Genomic DNA, 21,582 nt, shown 5'->3' with positions numbered 1-21,582 from the left:
CTCAATTGCTTTTCTAAGTGGAGATAATGGTGGATCTGATCTCTTCTCTTTTGTTCTTGCAGCTCTATTACCAAGTCCTAAATTTTGGGATGATTGTCTCATCGGCACTAATGATCTGGAAGGGATTAATGGTAATAACTGGAAGTGAAAGTCCAATTGTAGTGGTGCTCAGGTAACAGTTTTTCTTTTCAAGGCATGGAATTTCATGGTATTACTTGGGAGAAAAATTGAGATATGAAATAACTGGTATATCATCCCCTTAGAAACTATTCTTTTCCAGAAAAGGGTCTGGAAGAAAATTAGTCACTACTTCTCAATTGTAAGAAATTCTCAGGCTGGGTGCAGTAGCTTATGCCTATAATCCCAGCACTTCAGGAGGCTGAGGCAGGCGGATCACTTGAGCTCCGGAATTTGAGACTAGCTTGGACAATGTGGTGAAACCCTGTCTCCACAAAAAATACAAAAATTTGCGGTGTGGTAGCATGGACCCATAGTCTTAGCTACTCGGGAGGCTGAGGTGGGCGGATTGCCTGAGCCGTAGAGGTTGAGGCCTACAGTGAGTTGTGATTGTACCTCTGCACTCCAGCCTGGGCAACAGAGCAAGACTCTGTCTCCAAAAAAAAAGAGAAAAAAGAAATTCTCACTTTGTTAGGCATTTCCATTCAGAACCCCAAAGGGTTCATGACCTTTCTACAAAAAGGTTACCATGTGAGGTTCGTTTCTGGCACATCCCTTAAGAAATTGTCTCATTGTACTTTATTTTCCTGAAATTCTTCTGTCTTTTTATATTCCTGACTTTGATACACCAGGCCTGATATTTAGTTGTTAGTTCATTAGATGTTATAGTACTTCCACAAATTAAGAATTTTTCTGTAGCATGTTCTCAATGTCGTACAGAAGCATCACTAATTATTTCCAAGTTTCCTGCTGACCTTTAAATATCACTTCTAAACTAGACTCCAGGAATTGTGAAGGCATTAATACCACCTCTTATGGTGACAACTAGTACTGAATTTCTTTTCTCTATTGTGCTTCCTTCCCTATCTTTGCACTCATACTCTTAGTGAATATTTTTGATAGGCTCTTGCTCTGTTGCCCAGGATAGCATGCAGTGGCGTAGTCATAACTCACTGCAGCCTCCAGCTACCGGTCTCAAGGGATCCTTCCATTTTAGCCTCCTGAGCAGCTGGGACTGCAGGGCTGCACCACCACGCCTGGTTAATTTTTTGATTTTTTTGTAGAGACGGTGTATTAGTCCATTTTCATGCTGCTGATAAAGACATACCCGAGACTGGGCAGTTTACAAAAGAAAGAGGTTTAATGAACTTCCAGTTGCACGTGACTGGGCAGGCCCCAAAATCATGGTGGAAGGTGAAAGGCACGTCTCACATGGGAGCAGACAAGAGACAAGAGCTTGTGCAGGGAAACTCCCCTTTTTAGAACCGTCAGATCTTGTGAGACTTATTCACTATCACAAGAACAGCACAGGAAAGATCCACCCCCATGATTCAATTACCTCCCACTGGGTCCCTCCCACACATGTGGGAATTCAAGATGAGATTTAGGTGGGGACACAGCCAAACCATATCAGACAGGCTCTCACTGTGTTGCCCAGGCTGGTCTTGAACTTCTGGGTTCAAGCAGTCCTCCCACTTTGGCTTCCCAACGTGCTGGGATTACAAGCGTGAGCCACCATGCCCAGCACTCTCAGTAATTTTAAAACCTAATTCAGTAACTCATTTTTGGAGAATTGCCACTTGACTGTTTAGTTGAAACATTGTAGGCTGGGTGTGGTGGCTCACGCCTGTAATCCCAGCACTTTGGGAGGACAAGGCAGGCAGATCACTTAAGGCCAGGAGTTCGAGACCAGTCTAGCCAACATGGTGAAATCCCGTCTCTACTAAAAATACGAAAATTAGCTGGGTGTGGTGGCAGATGCCTGTAGTCCCAGCTACTTGGTAGGCTGAGGTAGAAGAAGCACTTGAACCTGGGAGGTGGAGGTAGCAGTGAGATTGCGCCATTGCACTCTATCCTGGGTGATGAGTGAAACTCCTCTCAAAAAAAAAAAGAAGAAACATTATAGTTCTGTCATATTTTGGGCTTAATTTTGTAAGCCCAAATCCTTTCTGGAGATAATGGAGTGCAGATTTAAAATAAATTGAATTATGAACATTATCTGGAATCTAAGTAATAGCACTTAGATTACTCTTTTTAAACTAAGTTATTGAGATATGATTGACATTCAAAAAGCTGTACATATTTAATGTATACAACCTGATTAATTTGGAGGTAAGTATATTCCTCTGAAAGCATCACCACAATCAAGTATATGAATATATTCATCACTTTTGAAAGTTTCCTCCCTCTCTCTTTATTTTTTTGTGATAAGAACATTTAACCCAGGGCCTCCCTCCATCGCCTAAACTGGAGCGTGCCATCACAACTAGCTAATTTTTTATTTTTTTACAGAGACTGAATCTTGAATTCCTGATCGCAAGTGATCCTCCCGCCTTAACCTCCCACATACTGGGATGACAGGCTTGAGCCACCGTGCCCAGCTCCCTGTTTCTTTCCTTTTCTTTTCTTTTATAAAAAGGCAGGGGAATGTGATGCATGTGCTGCTGCTGAACACTCATTTCTTTTATTCATTTATTCATTTTCTCTCTCTTTTTATTTTTTGAGACAGGGCCTCACTCTGTTGCCCAGGCTGTAGTACACCTAGCTATTGTTTTTTCTTTTTTTCTTTTTTTTTTGAGACGGAGTTTCGCTCTTGTTGCCCAGGCTGGTGTGCAGTGGCGCTATCTTGGCTCACCACAACCTCCACCTCTGGGGTTCAAGTGATTTCCTGCATTAGCCTCCTAAGTAGCTGAGATTACAGGCGTGCGCCACCGTGCCCAGCTAATTTTCGTATTTTTAGTTGAGACTGGGTTTCACCATGTTGACCAGGCTGGTCTCGAACTCCTGATTTCAGGTGACCTGCCCACCTTGGTCTCCCAAAGTGCTGGGATTACGGATGTGAGCCGCAGGCCGAGATTTTTTTAAAAGGTCCTTAGGTCATTCCAGTGTGCAGCATTGAGAACCACTGCCATATCCCTTTAGAGTGAGGAAAGTCTTTTAACAAAAGTGTTTGCATTTTGTCCTTATTCCCGCATTGAATTTTTATTTCCTGTCTTTCTATTCTTATCTAAGCAGTTGCTATTGAAAACTGGAGCTTGAGTTCCTGAAAAATACTGATGGGCTACTTCTTTGTAGAAAAAAAGGGTTTATAAATTAGTGCAAAGATCTTAGGACCTTTTTAGGACTTGGCATAGGATAGAAGAAGTAAGAGGTAAGAAGATACTCTGTAAAAGTTAGTCTCACTTATTACGTAAAATTAAATCTTTTCCTGGCTTCTGAAATTCTTAGGAAAAAATCTCTGCTTATTCCTTGGTTTTCTTTTTTTCTCTTTTTAAAATAAGTAAATTGATAATACAAGCATTATCTCTGTAGCTGACAGTTCTTTGACTTGATGAGGTGTTTTTCCTTTTAAATGAGTTGAACCTATAAGGTCATCTCGGCTGTTATCTTTATAAATGACAGAGGAAGATGATCCAGTTCTTATTTGCATATTTGAATATGTTTAGTGGTTTTGGCTGTTATCTTTATAAATGGCAGAGGAATATGATCCAGTTCTTATTTGCATATTTGAATATATTTAGTGTTTTCAGATGAAATGAGAATAAGGGCATTATTTTTAAAGTTCATTCTCTTTTATATTGTTTGTCATTTGAAATTTTAAAAGGTTAAGGAATTAGTAACACTGACCTTTTCAAGATTTAAGCTTCTTTGAATAGTAATGCTTGAACTGGAACTAGTTAGTGAAGATTAATAATTTTTTAAAAAATCCTTTGGTGTGGCCAGGTGTGGTGGCTCACGCCTATAATCCCAGCACTTTGGGAGGCCAAGGCGGGTGGATCACAAGGTCAAGAGATTGAGACCATCCTGGTCAACAAAGTGAAACCCTGTCTCTACTAAAAATACAAAAATTAGCTGGGCGTGGTGGCGCATGCCTGTTGTCCCAGCTACTCGGGAGGCTGAGGCAGGAGAATTGCCTGAACTCAGGAGGTGGAGGTTGCGGTGAGCTGAGATCGCGCCATTGCACTCCAGCCTGGGTAACAAGAGCGAAACTCCGTCTCAAAAAAAAAAAAAAAAAAAAAAAAAAAAAAAAAAAAATCCTTTGGTGTAACTTTAGTCTCAGGAAACCATATTTTGAGAACAATACACATTTATGTTGATATAGTTATTAAGATATTGAGTATACTCCAAAAGTGGTATTTTTTAATTTTGTTGAATATCTAATTTTGAAAGTACATTTAATCTCATACTTTCTTTTTACTAATATATTCTTCTTTCTCTTCCAGTGGCAGCATGGAACCTGCATTTCATAGAGGAGATCTTCTCTTTCTAACAAACCGAGTTGAAGATCCTATAAGAGTGGGAGAAATTGTTGTTTTTAGGATAGAAGGAAGAGAAATTCCTATAGTTCATCGAGTCTTGAAAATTCATGAAAAGTATGTGCAAATATATCATCTTTCTTTCTAAGTACTTTTGTTTAAGTGGTTTTGGTATTTAGTTTTGATAGCCTAAAGATTGTGACAGAGTGAGGAACCTCTAGGCCCTTCATCCAGTTCATTTTTATGAATGTTTGAAAATTTGATGAACATTTTGAAAACTGTAAATAATTATGTATTAGTTCATTTATTTCCCTGAAAGTTTTTCCAGAGGTTCTTCTTGGTTCCCTTTTACTTCCCAACCTGTCAGTGACTCTGTATATCATTCTAAAAAATTATGACATAAAGAGCGATCCTAAATAGAATCTTCTGGTTGGGCACAGTGGCTCATGCCCGCAATCCCAGTACTTTGGGAGGCCAAAGTCAGAGAATGGCTTGAGCTCAGGAGTTGGAGATCAGCCTGGGCAACATGGTGAGACTCCTTCTCTATTTAAAAAAAAAGAAAAGAAAAGAAAGAAAGTAAAGGATGGGCATGGTGGCTCACACCTGTAATCCCAGCACTTTGGGAGTCTGAGGCAGGCAGAGCACCTGAGGTCAGGAGTTTGAGACCAGCCTGGCCAACATGGTGAAACCCTGTCTCTACTAAAATGCAAAAATTAGCCAGGTGTCGTGGCAGGCACCTGTAATCCCAGCTACTCAGGGGGCTGAGGCAGGAGAATCACTTGAACCCAGGAGGTAGAGGTTGCAGTGAGCTGAGGTTGCAGCGAGCTGAAATTGCACCACTGCACTCTAGGCTGCGCAACAGAGCCAGACTCAGTCTCAAAAAAAAAAAAAAATTAGCTGGGCGTAGTGGCATGTGCCTGTTTGGGAGCTAATTGGGAGGCTGAGGTGGGAGGATGGTGTGATCCCAGGAGTTTGAGGCTGCAGTGAGCCATGTTTGTGCCACTGCATTCCAGCCTGGGCAACAGAGTGCAACCCTGTCTCAAAAAAGGAAAAAGAAAGAAATGAAAGAAAAGGGAGGCACCCTAGAGGACACATAGAAGGGAAGTGGGAAGTGAAAGAGTAGGCAGAGTAGGCATGATTTCGGTTCTTTTTTTTTTTTTTTTTTTTTTTGAGATAGTTTCCCTCTGTTACCCAGGCTGGAATGCAGTGTAGCAATCTTGGCTCACTGCAACCTCCACCTCCCAGGCTTGAGTGATTCTCCTCCCTCAGCCTCCTGAGTAACTAGGATTACAGGCATGTGCCACCATGCCCAGCTAATTTTTGTATTTTCAGTAGAGACAGGGTTTCACTGTGTTGCCGAGGCTGGTCTCGAACCCATGGCCTCAAGTGATCCACCCAACTTGGCCTTCTAAATTGCTGGGATCACAGGCATAAACCACTGCACCTTGCAGATTTTAGTTCTTGGATTTGTGGAAGCCTTCTGTAAATAGTATTTTTACCACCCTATAAAATAGTTTTTTTCCTCCGCTTAAAGAAGAGAAAACTGTCAACCATTGCTTTTTGAAATACCTATAAACATTCTAGAAGAATTCTTTCTTCATTGGTGAAATAAAGATGTAACTGCTTTTTTTAAAAAATAAAATCCTATATTAGTATGTATGTGAAATACTGTCATTTAAAGTGACATTATATTATTGATTGGAAAGGAATAACTTTCAAGTTTTTAGAAATTTGTTTTGGGGTTGGGAGCAGTGGCTCACGCCTATAATCCCAGCACTTTGAGAGGCTGAGTTGGGCAGATCACCTGAGGTCAGGAATTCAAGACCAGCCTGGCCAACATGGTAAAACCTGTCTCTACTAAAAATACAAAAATTAGCCGGGCATGGTAGTGGGCACCTGTAATCCCGGCTACTCAGGAGGCTGAGGCAAGAGAATCACTTGAACCTGGGAGGCTGAGGTTGCAGTGAGCCAAGTTTGCGCCACTGTATTCCAGCCTGGGTGACAAAGTGGGAATTCATCTCAAAAAAAAAAAAAGAAGAAATTTACCTTGGAATTATAGAGGTTTATTCAGCACATACAGTGTTTTCCAGATTCTCAAAGTAGATTTGTGTTGTTTCATTCTCAGCAGTGGCTGTTGTGAACAAAGCTGAACCAACTTTCCCCTGGATATATCAGAGAGAATCAAATTGAGCCCAGGCCTTGTTTAAGCTAGAGGAGAAGTCATTTTTATTTATGATCCTTTGAAGTTGAGTGAGTTTGGCTGGGCATGGTGACTCAGGCCTATAATCCCAGCCCTTTGGGAGGTTAAGGCAGGTGGAGTGCTTGAGCTCAGGAGTTCTAGACCAGCCTGGGCATCTAGACCAGATGGTGAAACCCTGTCTCTACAAAAAAAAAAAAAAAAAAAAGAATATTTGGGCACAGTGTAGTCCCAGCTACTCAGGAGGCTGAGGTAGGAGGATCACTTGAGCTCAGGAGGTTGAGGCTGCAGTGAGCCGAGATCATGCTACTTTACTCTATCCTGGGCAGCAGAGTGAGACCCTATCTCAAAAACAAAAAAAGAAAGAGAAAGAAATTGAATGAGTTATAGACTTCAGTTTAAAACTGTTTCTGTATTGTAAGAGCAGTCAGGAAAAATAAAAATGAAAATAAAATAAAACTATTTCTGGGTAGATTCATAGACAGATAATATATTGGAAATTCCTTAAATTTTAAAAATAATTTTATACAGAATTCTGACATTTTAAGGTATATGGTACTTGTAATCTGGAATTACCATTTAGGTTTTTTGGTTTTTTTTGAGACAGAGTCTTGCTCTGTCACCCAGGCTAGAGTGCAGTGGTACAATTTTGGCTCACTGCAACCTCCGCCTCCCGGGTTCAAGCAATTCTCCTGCCTCAGCCTCCTGAGTAGCTGGGATTACAGGCACCCATCACCATGCCCAGCTAATTTTTATATTTTTAGTTAGAGGCAGGGTTTCACCATGTTGGCCAGGCTCGTCTTGAACTCCTGACCTCAAATGATTCACCCACCTCTGCCTCCCAAAGTGTTGGGATTACAGGTGTGAGCCACCGCACCCAGCCCCATTTGGTTTAATAGTATTAACATTGTTCTTAAATATGGGGCTGAATAATATTCAAAATGTATGTATTTAGCAAGTTCATCCTTTAGGATGTGTATTAATCTATTCTCATGCTGCTAATAAAGACATACCCAAGACTGGATAATTTATAAAGGAAAGAGGTTTAATGGACTCACAGTTCCACATGGCTGGGGAGGCCTCACAATCAGAAGGCAAAGAAGCAAAGGCATGTCTTACATGTCGGCAGGCAAGAGAGCCTGTGCAGGGGAACTCCCATTTATAAAGCCATGATATCTAATGAGACTTATTTACTATCATGAGAACAGCATGGGAAAGACCTGCCCCCGTGACTCAACTACCTCCCACTTGGTCCCTCCCACGACACATGGGAATTACGGGAGCTACAGTTCATGATGAGATTTGGATAGGGACACAGCCAAACCATATCAGGAGGTATTATAATTTGATGATATACTCTGGCATGTGATTAAGTATTTGGAAAGAGAAATTTTACCATTGGATGACTTAATCCTTAGCTTTGCTTTTCCCATGCAGATGGATACATTATTCTGTACCCATTTAGCTTTTGGGGTCTTTTTTTTTTTTTGAGTTGGAGTCTCAGTTTGTCACCCAGGCTGGAGTGCAGTGGCACAAACTCGGCTCACTGCAACCTCTGCCTTCTGGATTCAAGTGATTCTCCTGCCTCAGCCTCCCAAGTAGCTAGGATTGCAGGTGTGTGCCACCATACTCAGCTAATTTTTGTATTTTTAGTAGAGACAGGGTTTCACCATGTTGGCCAGGCTGGTCTCGAACTCCTGACCTTGTGATCCGCCCGCCTCGGCCTCCCAAAGTGCTGAGATTACAGATGTGAGCCACCATGCCCAGCTGGGGTTTTATTTTTTCTTAATAGGTCTAATAAGGGCAGGCGAGGGTGGCTCATGCCCATAAACCCAGCACTTTGGGAGGCCAAGGCATGCGGATCACCTGAGGTCAGGAGTTCCATACCAGCCTGAACAACACAGTGAAAACCCATCTCTACCAATAATACAAAAATTAGCCAGGCATGTTGGTGCACGCCTTTAATCCCAGCTGCCCTCGAGGCTGAGGCAGGAGAATCGCTTGAATCCAGGAGGTGGAGGTTGCAGTGAGCTGAGATAACGCCATTGCTCTCTAGCCTGGATAACAAGAGGAAAACTTGGTCTCAAAAAAATTAAAAGTAGCCGGGCGCAGTGGCTCACGCCTGTAATCCCAGCACTTTGGGAAGCCGAGGCGGGTGGATCACGAGGTCTAGAGATCGAGACCATCCTGGTCAACATGGTGAAACCCTGTCTCCACTAAAAATACAAAAAATTAGCTGGGCATGGTGGCGCGTGCCTGTAATCCCAGCTACTCGGGAGGCTAAGGCAGGAGAATTGCCTGAACCCAGGAGGCGGAGGTTGCGGTGAGCCGAGATTGCGCTATTGCACTCCAGCCTGGGTAACAAGAGTGAAACTCCGTCTCAAAAAAAAAAAAAAAAAAAATTAAAAAGTAGGTCTAAAAGAACTGGTTGCCACCAGAGAATATTTGTTCCACCATTAAGTAGATGAAGGATATCTATGCTTTTTCAAAAAAGCTATAGTAGTGTCTCCTGATTACATCCCAGAAGGGGAAATTGGGTGTGTTAGTATGTTTGTTTGTTTTGCTGGCAAATCAAGTCTTTGAGAATAGCCCAGAGACTTCTTTCTCTGGGGAGTTCTCCATTTCCTAGGTTTTCTCTCCTCATATCTGATTTGCCTTTTCTGCATGTGTGGAGTTGATACTGTTTTCTGGGTTGAATTCACTTTTCCTTCCTGCTGCTCCTGACTTTCACTCTTGCAGTGAGCCCCTCCTAGTACCTGTCCTCTGTTACCCTTCAGGATTTTTCCTTTTCACTTACTGAATTGTCAACTACAGATTATTTTTCTCTGTATATATTTGCATTTTTTTCTAACTGGAATCTTATTTTTAATGTGACTGTTTGCACTTAACTGTCTTTGGTGTTTGCAACACCTCCCAATTTAGTTTCCTCTGCAGATTTAGCACTAATGAGCCAGTTTCTGATTTAGAATCTAAGTGGATATTAGCCTTTAGAAGTCTGAAGCTAATTTTCTTCTTTCTACTGCAGTGGTCAATCTGAATGCACATGAATTAATTTTCAGCTAGTCTTTATCAACTGTAAAATACACATTGCTTTCAGTTAAAGTTTAAAATTACTGCAAACTTCATGGTTCTTTAGTAGAATTAAACTAATAATTTCCTGATCAAGCAAATGCTGTTCTTGTAAACCCTGGCATGTCTGAAGAATTGAGGTATTTCTTCTTTTAAAGCTAACATTTTTTCCTAATATAAAAGTAATACATGTTTGTTGGAGAAAAATAATAAGAAGATAAAGATAATCTAAAGAAAGCTATGGACAGCCACTGTTTATCCATTGGTCTGTTTATCTGTTGGTCTATATTATTTTAGGTATTGTCTAATACCTTTTTTTTTTTTTGCTTTTCTGAATTTGGTGAGTTTCTGACATGCACAGAAGAATATAAGGAACCCCCGTGTCTCTATCACCCCGTCCCACTGATGATTAATATGTAACCAATTCTGCTCCATCTCTACTCCCACCTCTTCCCCTCTCCTGTGTTATTATTATTTGTTATTCAAGACAGTATCTCACTCTGTCGCCAAGGCCAGAGTGCAGTGACACGATCACAGATTACTGCAGCCTCAATCTCCGTGGGCTCCGGTGATCCTGTCACCTCAGCTGGGACCACAGGCACATATCATCACACCTGGCTAATTTTTTTTGTATTTTTTGTTTTGTTCTATATTTTTTTGTGTTGCCGTGTTGCCCAGGCTGGTCTTGAGCTCCTAAGCTCGAGTGATCCACCCACCTTGACCTCCTGAAGTGCTAGGATTACAGGAATGAGCCATTGCACCCAGCCAAACAATTCTTTAGTATCATCAAGTTTTTGACATTTGTTCAAATCCCCAGTTGTGTTATAACTTTCTTAAACAATTTGTTTGAAACTAGACCCAGATAAAGTCCTCAGCTGCAATTTGTTGATGTGGCTTTATAGTCTCTTGTTTAATCTATAAGTTATTTCCCTAACTTTTCTTTGTTTCTTGCAAGTCATTGGTTGGAGAAACTTGGTTATTCTGTAGTTGCCCATAGTCTGTATCTTGCCAGTTATATCCTGTGAGATAGTTTATTGTATTCCTTTGCTCTTTGTATTTCTAGAAAATTGGTAGTGTGTATATATTTTAACATAAAAATGTGATTGTACTGTACATGCTATTTTGTATTCTTTTCTTCATTTAATAAAATTTGTACAATCTTGTCATTAAATATTCTTCCATACCATTATTTTAATGCTTACATAATATTTGAACTCCTTAATATTGGATTTTTAGTTCATTTTTAGTTGATTATAAACAACACAGCTATTAACATTCTCATAGCTCAATAAATAATTATTTTGACACTAGAATGGTTTTAAGATACGCCAGTGCCACAAACATTTTTGGTTAATAAGAACAGATTTTGTGCTTTAAATGCCATGAAAGTATTTGATGACTTGGGTTTCATTTATTCTTTTAAGGCAAAATGGGCATATCAAGTTTTTGACCAAAGGCGATAATAATGCGGTTGATGACCGAGGCCTCTATAAACAAGGACAACATTGGCTAGAGAAAAAAGATGTCGTGGGGAGAGCCAGGGGGTAAGTATAGTGGGGAGCATCTCAAACTTCTTCTATCACTTGAAGCGTGGCCCTCTCAATCATATTGTTTGATCATATACAGTTGAATGTAGAGATTTGGTTCTGGTTCCACCAAATGACTCTTGTGTCCTCTGAAAATTGTGCTTCTTAAAAAGTATCTAAAACTTCAGGTATACTACTCCAGAGGTGAGGAACTGGGGTGCAATAAAAGAATAGAATACTAGTGATGAGATGGTGAATTGGATGTGACAATTTAAAAAAATGTGTTCACTTGGATGGGCGCAGTGGCTCATGCCTGTAATCCCATCACTTTGGGAGGCTAAGGCAGGCGGATCATGAGGTCAGGAAATCAAGACCATCCTGGCTAACATGGTGAAACCCCTTTTCTACTAAAAATATAAAGAATTAGCCGGGTGTGGTGGCGCTTGCTTGTAGTCCCAGCTACTCAGGAGTCTGAGGCAGGAGAGTTGCTTGAACTGAGGAGGCGGAGGTTGCAGTGAGCCGAGATTGCACCACTGCCTCCAGCCTCAAAAAAAAAAAAATGTGTTCACTTATTTGGTTCACTCGAGAAATATTGGACACCTTCCATGTGCCCTGATGTCTATACTATGCTAGGCTCTGGGGGTCTAGAGCACTATCAGCGCTGTCTAAGTCCTGCTTTATGAAACTTATATTTCTTTTTTTTTTTTTTTTTTTTGAGACAGAGACTTGCTCTGTCACCCAGGAGGCTGGAGTGCAATGGCATGATCTCTGCTCACTGCAACCTCCATCTCCCGAGTTCAAGCGATTCTCCTGCCTCAGCCTTTCAAGTAGTGGGTTTACAGGCGCCTGCCACCATGCCCAGCTAATTTTTGTACATTTTAGTAGAGATGGGGTTTCACCAGAAACTTAACATTTCTTAAGAATTACTGAGTCAAGAACTTAACGTGTTCATCTAAATTAGTTTTATAATGTTAATTTAATCCATAATACTTCTAGTCTTGAAATTGATGAGGTAAAATGAAATTAAAAAGTTATATTAAGCCTGTTTGTTTCAGATTTTATCAGGAGAGCAGATGAGTGGAGGACAGGAATTGTAAGTTGTTGGTATTAAGGAAGTATGGCATTGTTGCTCCATTAATGTTATTAATAGTATTAACAATAACTTACATTTGTTAGGGCTTATTGTGTACCAGAGACTCATTCTAAGTACTTCACAAGTATTACCACATTTTAACCTCAGAACAACCCTAATATTCCCATTCTACAGATGAGGAAACAAATGAGTTAGGTTGTGTATGTAAGATTATATTGATGATCGTAAGTGGCTGCTGCATAGTCCACCTTAACCATCATAGAAAAATTACTAGCATAACATTTCTGAAATGGATAGTTGCTAATTCTCACTATTTAGATGCTACATGGCACTCCTGCCAATGTCAGAACCTCTGCTCCTTTTGACCTAGAACAGACTATGGATATAGAGTTATTATACCAGTGAGCAGGCCTGAGAAACGCAGTTCCCATAGAGAAGGAAGTATGAGTTACTAAGTGAAAGCCACCTCAGTTACAGCACAGGAGGTGCTCAGTTTGGGGCCAAAAAGATCAGATCAGTATCATTGTGCTTTGTCTGCTGCGGAGTTGGTTTTTTTTTTCTTATATGTCCCCACTTTAAGGGAACTTTTCCTGTGATGGAACTGAAAATAATTTTGTAATCCAAATTAGGTCATCAGTTCTTCTGAGAAATAATAGTCCCCATCTTCCTCAGTTCCCAAGATGCTGCTAATGTGGTTATTTAAACTTACCAATCTCTTTGAGTCTTTTTGTTTTTCCTCAAATTATAAATGTACAGATTCATGTAGAAACATAAGGAAATACCAATAATCAAAAAGCAAAGTAACTTGTCTCCTTTTTCTTGCTCTCCACAAATATTTACTATTAACTTTTTGGTTTACGTTCTATTAGCCTTTATGTGTAGAGATAAAAATATTAATATGTACTTTTTTTTTGCCTTTTTTTTTTTTTTTTTGAGACAGAGCCTTGCTCTGTCACCCAGGCTAGAGTGGCGGTGGCATGATCTCGACTCACTGCAACCTCCGCCTCCTGGGTTTAAGGGATTCTGTGCCTCAGCCTCCCGAGTAGCTGGGATTACAGGTATGTGTCACTATGCCCAGCTAATTTTTTGCATTTTTAGTAGAGATGGAGTCTTGATATGTTGGCCAGGCTGGTCTCAAACTCCCAGCTTCAAGTGATCCACCCATCTTGGCCTCTCAAAGTGCTTGGATTACAGGCATGAACCACTGCACCTGGCCCTAGTATGTACATATTTATAAAAACATAAACTCATTTTGTATATGAAAGGAGAATGGTCACCCTATCTTATAACCCCTTTTTTACCCAAAAAAATTACTAGTATATTTACAAATCAATATATTTATCTTCATATCATCATTTTCAAAGCTGTGTGCTATTCCACGGTATGAAAAGACCATATAGTCTATCCTATGGATAGACCATGTAGATTTTATTCAGTCTCCTGTTATTAGGTATTCTGATTGTTGCCAGCTTTTTTATTGTGAACAATGTTATGATAAATATCCTTGTTATGTATATCTCAGCACGTCTACCCAATCATTCTTCAGAGTAAATTCATAGAAGTGGAATTATTGGGTGAAGCATACTCATATGTTAAGGCTTTTGACAAATTTTGCCAAGCCTATTTTAATTATACTCCTGATAGTACAACTGAGTGTTCCTTTACCTGAGTCTTGATTCTTTTTCTTTTTTTTCTTTTTTTTGAGGCAGAGTTTTACTCTTTTGCCCAGGCTGGAATGCAGTAGAGCAATCTTGTCTCATTGCAGCCTCCACCTCCCAGGTTCAAATGATTCTCATGTTTCAGCTGCCTGAGTGAGCTGGAATCAGAGGTGCATGTCACCATTCCTGGCTAATTTTTATTATTTATTTATTTATTTATTTATTTATTTTAATTTTTATATTTTTAATAGAAACGGGGTTTTGCCATGTTGGCCAGGCTGGTTTAGAACCCTTGACTTCAAGTGATCCGCCTACTTCAGCCTCTTAAAGTGCTGGGATTACAGGTGTGAGCCACTGCACCCAGCCTGGGTCTTGATTTTTAAGTGTTTATTACAGCTCTGTCTACTCACTCTGGCCCTTTGATTGGGTAAAAGATGCATTATCTATGAAAGATTAGGGGAGCTGCACTTTCACTAAAATAACTTGTCTCCTGGAAAATTTCTGAAAAAGTCCACACCATTTAATGCCTTTTTTTTTTTAGAGATGGAGTCTCTGTCGCCCAGGCTGGAGTGCAGTGGCACAATCTTGGCTCACTGCAACCTCTGCCTCCCTGGTTCAAGTGATTCTCCTGCCTCAGCCTCCCGAGTAGCTGGGATTACAGGCACGCACACCACACCCAGCCAATTTTTGTATCTTTAGTAGAGACAGGATTTCACCATGTTGGTCAGGCAGGTCACAAACTCCTGACTTCGTGATCCACCCACCTCGGCCTCCCAAAGTGCCGGGATTACAGCCATGAGCCACCGCACCCAGCCCTTTAATGCTATTTTTAAAATCCCAACATTGAAAATATAGACCATTTTGGGCTTTTAATTAAAAACGTAATAGTCTAATACTCTGTGTTAAGAAAGTTTCCATATAAAAAACAACTGAGACATGAACAGCAGGAGCACAGAATCCTAACTATATATATTTACTTTCCATTGATTGTACCTCTACTGAGATTGACACATAATGGAACATAATATCACTTTCTTTTGTGGAAACTGTGTTCCTAAGACACTAAACTGGTATTTCAAAGTCAGGCCGTACCCAAACTTTGAGAATAGAGCTTTTCCACAGGCAAGTCTGTTACTGTAGTACAAATGTCTTTATGCTTTTTTTTCCCTTGAGGCAAGAGTCTCACTCTGTCACCCAGGCTGGAGTGCAGTGGCACAATCATGACTCACTGCAACCTCCACCTCACAGACCCAAGCAATTCTCCCACCTCAGCCTTCTGAGTAGCTAGGACCACAGATGCATGCCGTCACAACTGGCTAATTTTTAAAATTTTTGTAGAGATAGGTTCTCCCTATGTTGCCCAGGCTGGTCTGAAACTCGTGGGCTAAAGTGATCCTCCTGCTTTGGCCCTCAAAGTGCTGAGATTATAGGCGTGAACCACCCAGCCCAGCACCTTCATGCATTTTTAAAATTTTTTTTGGTAGGGACGGGGGTCTCCCTATGTTGCCCAGGCTGCTCTTGAACTCCTGGGCTCAAGCAGTCCTCCCAACTTGGCCTCCCAAAGTCCTGGGATTACAAGTGTGAGCCACTGTGCCTGGCCCACTGTGCCTGGCCTCCTTTATGCCTTTAAAAAAAAAAAATTTTTTTTTTTTTTGAGAAAGGGTTTCACTACTCTTGTAGCCCAGGCTGGAGTACAGTGGTGCGATCTCAGCTCACTGCCACCACTGCCTCCCAGGTTCAAGCAATCCTCCTGCCTCAGCCTCCCAATTAGCTGGGATTACATCATGCATGTGCCACCATGCCCGGCTAATTTTTTGTATTTTTAGTAGAGACAGAGTTTCACCATGTTAGTCAGGCTGGTCTCCTTTTTTTTTTTCTTTTTAACAGCTGCACACTAAAACAGTTTTACATTGAGGCCTAAGGCTCTATTTTAAAATTTAAATTTTTTTATTGATATATAATTTACATATATTAGAATATAAAATTCACCATGTTAAAGAGTACAATTCAGTAGGTTTCAGTATATTCACAAGATTGTGCAATCATCACCACTATCTAATTCCAGAACGTTTCTATTACCCCAAAAATAAAACTCTGTACTCATTAACAGTCACTCCCCATCCCCTACTTCCTGTAGCCCCTGACAGCCACTAATCTGCTTTCTGTCTTTGTGGATTTGCCTGTTCTGGACTTTTCATATAAGCAGAAGTGTGTCTGGCTTCTTTCACCTAGCATAATGTGTTTAAGGCTTATTCATGTTGTAGCCTGTAATAAAAACAATTTTAGAAAATGAAACTAATACTGAACCAATTAAGTATTCAAGAAGTGATTTCTTTCTAAATTTAGGAAGTTGAAAAAGTCAAGTGCACCCAGTAGTCAAGAAGGAATAGAAAGCAACAGGAGAAAAAGAAAGACTGGCAGAGGATTGGGGAACAGAAATGTTGACTATGGAAAGAACAACAAAAATACACAAGGAAGGAGAAGAGTAATTGAGCTGTCTATTGACTGAAATCAGTTTTATGGCTAAGACTTCCTGAATGTACTTTTTACTTAACTTGAAACAAGTCATTCTAGAAACAAGATGATTATTTTCTGGTCATTACATATTCTCTTACTCTCTCATTTAGTTGGCTGCTGGATTCCAGACTTCCCAGTATAGACCCCTTTTGACATTTGACAAAATCGTGCTGGGGTCTCTTCTTAATTGTTGTGGCATCTTTTCTTTACTGTTTGTTTGGGCTCTTGCCTAATGATCTCTATGAGCATCAGGAGATAGTGCTTTCTTCTGAGGCTACTTCCTCAACAGTATCTTTTGATCCCAAGAATTCCCAGGGAAATGTATGTAACCAAATGAGATGCATTTTACCTTCTAGATATTAACTTGGCACAGGCTGGTGTTGGAGTTGGCTTTGTGGCTGGCATTAATTTCACTTATTTTAAACCTCCTGCTTTTTAGTGACTCTGCTTTAGCACATGAGTTTATCTGAGCAAAATAGGCAAAAGTGCAAATGGTTTGATTTAATATGATAATAGCAGCATTCTGCACTTGATTATCAAGTCTTAGCTTATTTCTGTCCATGGAGGGTAACAGCACTACAGACAATTAAATGTTTCATTTGACTTTGGACCGCCTTGTCGTATTCTGGCATCCTTAGGTCTTGCCTGTAATACTTCTAAAGACCAAGTTGCTTTCATTTCACTTATAGTGGGCAAAGCAAGACCAACCTTAAAAAGCTTTGGGTTGTGTGTGGTGGTTCACGCCTGTAATCTCAACACTTTAAGAGGCCAACATGGGAGAACAGCTTGAGCCCAAGAGTTGAGACCAACCTGAGCAATGTAGTGAGATGCTGTCTCTACAAAAAAAAATTTAAAAATTAGCCAGGCATGGTGACATGCACTTGTAGTCCCAATTACTTGGGAACCTCAGGTGGGAGGATTGCTTGAGCCCAGGAGTTCAAGGCTATAGTGAGCTATGATCACACCACTGCATTCCAGCTTGGGTGCCAAAGTGAGACCATGTCTCGAAAAAAAAAAAATTCATGAATTATTCACAAGCAGCCTGTGGGGTTTCTGGGAGCCAAGGATTGTGGTTCTTCAGGCATAGATATCATTGCATGGAGGTAACAAAGTCTCTGTGTATGTATGAGAATGGCTGCCTGTTGATCATCCAATCAGAATTAGCAGCTAAATGTTTCAGTAGAAATCACAGATGCTTTTATAGCTCTTAATCTGCACTTTACTGTGAGGCATTTGCCATTATGTTCTTACATTAGGTGATTTACTTTCCCTGAAAGCTGTTGCTTTTATGGGAGTGTTAAAAATGAGACAAAAGAAATAGCAGTTATTGCATTAAAAAGGAAAAATTATATATATAATAAAAATGTAGAAAATCTCTATCCATCCTCTTAGAGCTTAGCCATGCCATTCTTTAATGACTGTTACTTTTCAGCTCTTGGAGATCCCAGGGGTTGATACTAAAGCATGAACCCTGAGGAGGGATTTTATTTGCCATCACACATGTATATGTGCATCTCACACTAAAATTGTGCTTCTTGGATTTTGATATGCAGGAGCATCATTTGGGCCCCACCTTTCAGAAATTCCCGACTTAGTCGATCTGGGAAAGATATAAGAATCGGCATTTTTAACAAGTCATCAAGTGGTTATGACAGAGGAGGTCTAGGCTTTAAGAAACACCAGTATATAGAATGGGAGTTTGGGGATGGGGCAAGAGAGACAGGTCTCAGTAATCCTGCCAGAAGGGAGAGGAGCAGGGAGGGGCGAGGACAAGAGACAGAGGAAGTGAAGGGAGTTCTTAAAAGGAAGTGAAATGTGTCAAAAACAAAGTGTGTGTTCTTCAGGTTTGCCTAAGACTTTGATGGTGTAGATATTTGTGGGAGACAGTTTCTGTTTGTGCTGTCTTTGGCATGGTGCAAAGATTGTAGGTGCCCTGAATAAAAGTATCTGGGCAGTTTTAAAGTGTGCAAAGGTCAGCCTCCACTTGAGCTTAGTGTCCCTATGACAGGCTCTAGCTTAGTACGATACTGCCAGTCCACCCTGGAGTCCAGCGACGGAAGAGGAAGATAAAGAAGAGAGTTTTACATTCGCTAACCACCTCTTCCACATCAATGGTGCCCTGCTAATTTTCTCTTTCTGCCCTGAATTCTTACGATGTCAAAGTAGTCTTGCATGGTGGGAATTTAAGCCCTGGGAGAAAATAGGAGTTCCCCAAGAGGGAGCAAAAAGAAGAGCCTCAGACATTCAATCAGGCAGGATGTACTGGATATCTCCTATGTGTAAGGCACTATGTTGGCATTGAGGATACAGGGAGAACAAGCTAGCCATCATTGTTGCGCTTAGAGAGCTTGTAGTTTAGTAGGGGAGACAGACATGTATAGAATCTGTTGGACAACTAATTATTTAAGTAAAAGTATGATAATTTTATAAAGACCGCAAAGGAAATGTATCAGGTGCTGTAAGATTATTTAACGGGTGGTTTTGCTTAGTTTGAGGGGACAAACTTTAGGGCAAGAGGAATTAGAGCTAGTGGAAAGAAGGTATAGCAGCCAAAGGGGTAGTTGAAGAAACAAATTTGTGGTACGTTGAGAAACCAAGAAGGAGGCCAGGCGCAGTGGCTCACGCCTGTAATCCCAGAACTTTGGGAGGCCGAGGCAGGTGTTCACGAGGTCAGGAGATCAAGACCATCCTGGCTGATACTGTGAAACCCCATCTCTACTAAAAATACAAAAAATTAGCTAGGCATGGTGGCACGTGCCTGTAGTCCCAGCTACTCAGGAAGCTGAGGCAGGAGAATCACTTGAATCCAGGAGGCAGAGGTTGCAATGAGCTGAGATTGTGCCACTGCACTCCAGCCTGGGCGACACAGCAAGACTCCATCTCAAAAAAAAAAAAAAAAAAACCCAAGGAGGAATTTCCAGAGCATATTTGTGGTCATCAAAGTCAAATGCTACAGAGATGGAAAGAAAGATGGGAACTGAGACTGGTTTGCTACATATGGTGATTAAAACTGTTCTAGAAAAGTTTCAAGATTAGTAGGGCCAAACCCAGATTACAGATGGTTAAAAAATGAGAAGGTGGTGAAATCCTAAGTACTATAATAGAGCTCTTACACTCACTTTTCGGCCACTTAACATGAAGTACTTTGTAACACTCTGGCTGTGCTTGCTTTGTCTCCCCAACTAGACTGGCAGCTTCCTGAAGGTTATGATGGTAAACCTAACCCCTAGCACTGTATCGACATGTAGCGTTAGAGTCACTAACTGGAGATCTAAGACCTTGGAGCTATCTGGTGCTGGTTCTGCCACACAGAAGCCATGTGCCTTGGGCATGATCATCTGTTTCCTCATCTCTAAAATGGTGATATTCCTAACTTTCCTATCACTTGGGCTTTTGAAAGGATCAAATAGGGCAGTATATAGAAATGGACTTTGTGAACTGAAAATTAGTATTCTATAGAAGAGACTGATAATATTCAGTGAATGGCAACAGCTGCTTTACGTAGGAAATTCTGTGATAAGCAGTTTTTTGTTTGTTTTAGATTTGTTCCTTATATTGGAATTGTGACGATCCTCATGAATGACTATCCTAAATTTAAGGTAAGAGCCTGTATTGTATGTTTTATTAAAAATGTGATCTTTTGGGCTAGGCGTGGTGGCTCACACCTATAATCTCAGCACTCCGTGAGGCTTAAGTGGGTAGATCACTTGAGCTCAGGAGTTCAAGACCAGCCTGGGCAACATAGCGAAATCCCGTCTCTATTTAAAAAAAAAAAAAAAAAAAGCATTATTAGGCCAGGCACAGTGGCTCACGCCTGTAATCCCAGCACTTTGGGAGGCTGAGGCAGGTGGATCACCTGAGGTCAGAACTTCAAGACCAGCCTGGTCACCAACATGGCAAAATCCTGTCTCTACTAAAAATACAAAAAATTAGCCAGGTGTGGTGGTGCACGCCTGTACTCCCAGCCACTGGCGGGGCTGAGGCACGAGAATTGCTTGAATCTTGGAGGTGGAGGTTGCAGTGAGCCAACATCGCAGCACTGCACTCCAGCCTGGATGACAAAGTGAGATTCTGTCTTAAAAAAAAGGAAAAATTATTTAAAGAAATGTGATCTTTTGCTTAGTTTTGGAAACTTTTAAATGGATTACAGTTAAAAGATGAAAGAATAATTGGATAGTTTAGCAATATAGTCACAAAGACCAGCTTATTAATTAACTCTAAGAACCCCTGAGCTTTTCAGCGCTTCTCTGACTTGTGGTTCTGTGCTTATTTTCTAGTATGCAGTGCTCTTTTTGCTGGGTTTATTTGTGCTGGTCCACCGTGAGTAAGAAGTCTGCCTTGCTGTTCCTGGAAGATGCCATACTTTTCATTACTGGATGTTTGGAGTAGATACTGGTCTGTGATTGGTGGAATGGAGAACACACATGTTGGTGCTTCTTGGTAGCACCGGTTTGCATTAGTTTATGTTTCCACGCCAGAGTTTGTTTGGGTGGGCACGTGTGCACCACAGAGTGCACTTGAGGGGACCTTCAATCAGGATTTCATAGTTGTCATTGTCACACTTTCACATTTTTGTACATCAGTGAATTTTTTATATTAAAAGGTTGAGCCAAAGCCCCCAGTGTTTGTATTTTGAAGCCAAGCTTCACTTCTAAAGTGCCTACAGAGACTTGTAAATGACGTGCAGCTCTGCACGAGTTTGAAACCGTCATACCTCCTTCTAATAGGAATGGCATATACTGAGGTGGTCATAAGTCTTAACTTTTAAAATTTTAAATAAAAGACTTTGCACATTGAACCCCTTATCCCTGAATTGTATTTGTTGAGTAAGCTTCTGAAATTTACCTTCCTTCGCTGGTTCTTAGTACTCCGTGGGGATATAAAGGCTTCATGTGAACAGTCCTTCAGCTAAGAAGCTTGCTCTAATACTAACAACCGGTTTTTTGTTTGTCCGTTTTGTGTGTGTGTGTGTATGTATGTGTGTGTGTGTGTGTGTGAAGCCATTAACATTCGTAGGAAATCTCTTAGTCATAAAATAGATTCTTCACGTGACTCAGGTGTGTATAAACCCAGCTAGTGTTGCTGAGAG

The 21,582-nt window shown here is 40.8% G+C and overlaps 1 protein-coding gene across 2 annotated transcripts in view; it reads left to right on the top strand.

Moving 5' to 3' along the window:
• Window positions 1-21,291, top strand: part of SEC11A (SEC11 homolog A, signal peptidase complex subunit) — a 47,598-nt gene extending 26,307 nt beyond the window's left edge. Inside the window, exons 2-6 of one of the 2 annotated variants that reach the window (XM_012449057.2) lie at window positions 63-172; window positions 4,401-4,550; window positions 11,124-11,243; window positions 20,035-20,092; window positions 20,771-21,291. In XM_012449057.2, the coding sequence (XP_012304480.1) occupies window positions 63-172; window positions 4,401-4,550; window positions 11,124-11,243; window positions 20,035-20,092; window positions 20,771-20,821 (489 nt within the window). In that variant the 3' untranslated portion in view covers window positions 20,822-21,291. The remainder of the gene's footprint in view (window positions 1-62; window positions 173-4,400; window positions 4,551-11,123; window positions 11,244-20,034; window positions 20,093-20,770) is intronic. The other variant, XM_012449050.2, reaches the window with a different exon arrangement.
• The last annotated feature ends 291 nt before the right edge of the window (window positions 21,292-21,582 follow it).

Source organism: Aotus nancymaae, unplaced genomic scaffold, assembly GCF_030222135.1.
Source record: "Aotus nancymaae isolate 86718 unplaced genomic scaffold, 86718_ANA_hifiasm-v0.15.2.pri h1tg000064l_0, whole genome shotgun sequence".
Taxonomy (NCBI): domain Eukaryota; kingdom Metazoa; phylum Chordata; class Mammalia; order Primates; family Aotidae; genus Aotus; species Aotus nancymaae.
Note: the sequence above shows the minus strand (reverse complement) of the source record. Positions and strands in the feature narration are given on the sequence as shown.